This window comes from Strongylocentrotus purpuratus, unplaced genomic scaffold, assembly GCF_000002235.5.
Source record: "Strongylocentrotus purpuratus isolate Spur 01 unplaced genomic scaffold, Spur_5.0 spur5_contig_496, whole genome shotgun sequence".
Lineage (NCBI taxonomy): Eukaryota > Metazoa > Echinodermata > Echinoidea > Camarodonta > Strongylocentrotidae > Strongylocentrotus > Strongylocentrotus purpuratus.
Window position 1 is genome coordinate 1 of NW_022145168.1, and position 4,077 is coordinate 4,077.

General features: G+C 41.6%; 1 protein-coding gene across 1 annotated transcript; it reads right to left on the reverse strand.

The window, feature by feature from the left end:
• Window positions 1-9: 9 nt before the first annotated feature.
• On the reverse strand, window positions 10-3,410 carry LOC115925016 (excitatory amino acid transporter 1-like; the record flags this gene model as incomplete). Its single annotated transcript, XM_030988174.1, is given in 11 exon segments — window positions 10-26; window positions 586-617; window positions 619-642; window positions 951-990; window positions 993-1,086; window positions 1,531-1,714; window positions 2,096-2,297; window positions 2,300-2,343; window positions 2,822-2,890; window positions 3,227-3,287; window positions 3,290-3,410. Coding segments are annotated over 11 exon segments (888 nt in total), but the record flags the coding sequence as incomplete, so codon positions are not given.
• Window positions 3,411-4,077: the final 667 nt, after the last annotated feature.

Sequence of the window (4,077 nt, forward strand, 5' to 3'; positions counted from 1 at the left end):
TTTTGTTACATTTTTGGAGAGATGTTGTACAACACATGGTTATGCAGAAAGGAGCTTCAGTAACATGCGTTAATCTATTTTTGTTTCATTTATGTTTAACGCAAAATAAAGTTACTGCATAAACACTCAAGTACTCCAATTAAGGGTAAAAGATAACACCGAATCAAACTACATGCATTTGTGATTATATACAAATGAGTTTATGCAAATTTACATTTGTTGCATAGATATTTTGCAGAAATATATTTTGCTTTTCCTAGCAAATATGAAATATCCTGAAGAATAACACCTTTAAAGGCTTCAGATAGACTGTTCCTGACGTCCTTTTGAACGCAAGCTTTAACTGTTTTCCAAAGCTCTCTCAAAAAAAATATTGGTACTTCTATTAGAAAAAAACCTCAGATTTAGAATACAATGCTTTCAGTTGTAACACGTGATTTCTGTAAAATCGTGATTTTCTTTACAGCTTGGTGTTAAACTCTTTGAGTTTAGGGAGATATTCGGTGTCTACGTCCGGTAGGGAAGTCCTTGTTGTCGTTACCATGGAGACGATCCATCTTCGCCAGTTGGTCTCAGACCGGTAATGGACGATGCCCGCTCCAAAGGAATCCCGGCTACGTCACGGTGGTGCGGATCCGATCCCTGGAGTTGAATAAAAACATAATCGTTGAAAATGTGTTAAAAAAATAATTTTACCCTCTATGCCTGCTATACAGATGGTGAACACGTTAGCAAAGTTGTTTTTGTTTTCTCTAGATCTTGAAAATGTGAAGAAGAATCGTTTTTTTAGAATGGTCGCATGGCAGTTAGTTCTATTTTTAACAGCTTAAAAACTGTGGCATGATATTATAATAAGTACTTGTACAAACTGTGACGTAATATTCAAATAAGTGCTTGCTGACATGACCAAACTGTGACGTGCATCACATGATATTCAAATGAGTACTTACAGGAACCAATCAATGACGATGATGAGTGTGACGTCTTCAGTGGTAGGCCAACCGCGTTGAGTACAATGACCAACGTGACAAGGCCAGCCTGCGGAACGCCAGCAGCCACCAATACTAGCCAAGTGGCCGTTACGCTGTGATAAAAGCAATGACATACAAAACTTGAAACCTGTAACGGCCGTTACGCTGTGACAGAAGTAATGAGACTAAGAACATAATTTTAATGAAGGTTATGCTGTGACAGAATTGATGGCACACGGAAACTTAGAACCTTTATGATTGCTATTTGTTGCGATAGTGTTGCAAGTTTGAAAACAAGTTTTACATTTCGTCCGACAAGACTGACAAAGTTTGATGTCATAGCCCTACCTTTGTTTTATTTCCATAGTTGTAACTTTAGTTTTGACGTCTCTGCGTGAAAAATCTTTGTATGAATACGTAGTCAAAGAAATATCTCGTGCCATATACATGAGGCAAGCCGTTTTGGGAAAACTTTTTTTTAAATTTATCATTTCTCACTTAGTATAAGATAGTCCAGCTCTCTACTTTCTATCTTCCGTTCTAATTTACCTGATAGTATGACAGTGGCCACATCCATCTCCAAAATGTTGACTTGGGCGATGAAGATGGCGGCTACCGCTTCATAGAGGGCGGTGCCGTCCATGTTAATGGTGGCGCCGATAGGTAACATGAAGCGTGTGACGCGCTTGTCGATGCGATTGTTCTGTTCCAGGCAGGTGATAGTCAGGGGCAAAGTAGCCGAACTGGAAAGAAATGAAACAAGATTTTATGATCAAGATCGATGCATAATTTGTAGTTGCTCTAGTAGGACAAATGGTTGTCTTTGCATTGTGTTTTGTTTCTTTAACATTTTTTTTTCGCTAGTATACCTATCTTATTTGGCACAAGTGATGGTCTCATTAAAAGTGCTTGCGTTAAGATGCATAATGTGAAATTAGGCCTATTGCGCACAATTCTTTAAGCTAATAGAGGTGAGAAGATTTCATTGGGGTCCCAAATTGTTATGTGATACCAGTTCATACTCGGCTCGAACGCGAACGCCAATTCAGCGCGGTCACCGCAGCTCGGCAAGTACACTCGCTGCAAATTCGCAATCACAACTCCGGATCGACAGCGTATCCCACCTTGAGGCAGTAGCGAAGGCGGTCATGAGGGCCGGGGACACGCCCTTGATGAAGGCGAAGGGATTCTTGCGAGTGAAGATGACGAAGAGGAGCGGCAAGACAAGAAGTCCGTGAATGAGAAGACCCGAGATCACGGTGGCTGAGTACAGGCCGATCTGGCTGAAGACCGTCACCCAGTCATCCATGCCGAGGATCTTACCCAGATCAAGAAGAAAATGCCGATGGGCGAAATCCTGAACAAGTGGAGAGAAAAAAAGAAGAAGACACAGTCATGAAAACTTTTAATACACCCAAAAATTGCGCTGAAATTATAAATAGAGTAAGATATTTAAGAGGTACTAAAAATTGATTTTTAGCTGCAGAAAGCAGCTCCAGAAATGGTCATGGCTCTTGATTGGTAAGTAACAAACTTCTGCAAATGCCTTTTTTTGGCAATCAGTCACTTTGTCCCTTAGGCCCTCGCAATTAACAACACCTGCCGTCCCAGGCTGACCAGAGCTACCAATTTATTGCAGTTGTAGAAAATTCGCATTAGAGCTGGCACTGTACTGCACACAAATTGGGTGTTCGACATGCATAAAATGCTCCATGCATCAAATGACGTTCAACAATAATGGGAATCAGTCAATTGGCAGTCAGGACCACGTGAGAAGTTGTGTATTTTTAAGCACAGACTTGTACATCATGAGGGGCCTACATAACGTATGGGCTACAGGGGGCAACAGTTAGGCCGCAGCTTCTGAGATCTGTTCAAGCTTCTTCTTTTTATTCATATTTAGTAGGTTTGGAAAATCCCTGATATCATAATGGGAATTAAAGTTCTGTATTAGTGATGACGATTCAGCTACAGAGGGCGCTTTCATTACCCGCATGCATGTTTTTTTTTGTTTTTCTTGACGTAGCGCTGTTGGGTTTTATCTTCCGAAATTGATGAAATACCACAACCCTAACTTTCTTTTCCCAGAGATCGTGAAAAACAACGCATGACCTGTGACTGTCGCTTAAGACTTCAACTTAAAAAAAGTGAGTCTGCTGCCACCAACGTCGTGAAGATGGTTGTTTTCTCACCAGATGATGCCTCGCACCAGTCCTCATAATGGTCTCCATCATGGAGTTGGCGAAGGCTTTCACTGGTTCCCCTGCGGTCCCATACGACCCAGCACGATGCCGAAGGCACAGGAGAACACCACCAACCCAGCACGTTGCTGCGATCCTGGTACCCGCCCTTGGACACCAGGATGACCTCGGGCTCGGGTGTGGTTCCCATGGTACCCATGGTGGTGTCCTCTATGGTCGTCATGGGCATGCCCGTCATTTCTGATTGGTCGTCTGTCATCATCATTGGTGTCTGAACCGTCTTGTACTATGAGGGAAAAAAATAACGTTTCCTATGGAACTTGGGGTTAACGGGTGGGGGGGGGGGGTTAACTCACTTAACTCGGCACTGTTTATGGAAAAGTGTAGTATCCGCTGAGTTTAAACTTCAACAGGTTAGGTTTTAAACATTCCTCTTTGGATTTTGAGTGGTGTTGTTATTGGAAACGAACACAATCGTGAAAACAAATGATCCTTTGTGCTTTCAACTTGGTGTGGAACCCATTTTTTCAAATTTCAATCTGTTCACTTTTGAGCTTTATTGATTTGCAATTATAATGATTAGTTTTAGTAAAGTTGTTCCATTTTTGTAGTGGTATTGAGTTTCATGATTATTCCATAATTGTATTAACTTGTATCATTTGACTTGTAACCATACATCAACTTACTTAAGGCCCCCCCCCCCAAAAAAAAGTCTCCTGTTTCTGGTATGCGCGCGCCTCGCCATAGCCATGCGCGTCGGCAAAATGAAAAAGTTTTTGTTTTCAATAAAAGATGATGTCTCAAACCGCCAAACTCACTGGTTTGACTGGAATCCTGCTGCTGCACAATTTTAACGTGTTTTTAGATGGGGTTATGATCGAGAATAAGCTTTATGTGGCCTCTCT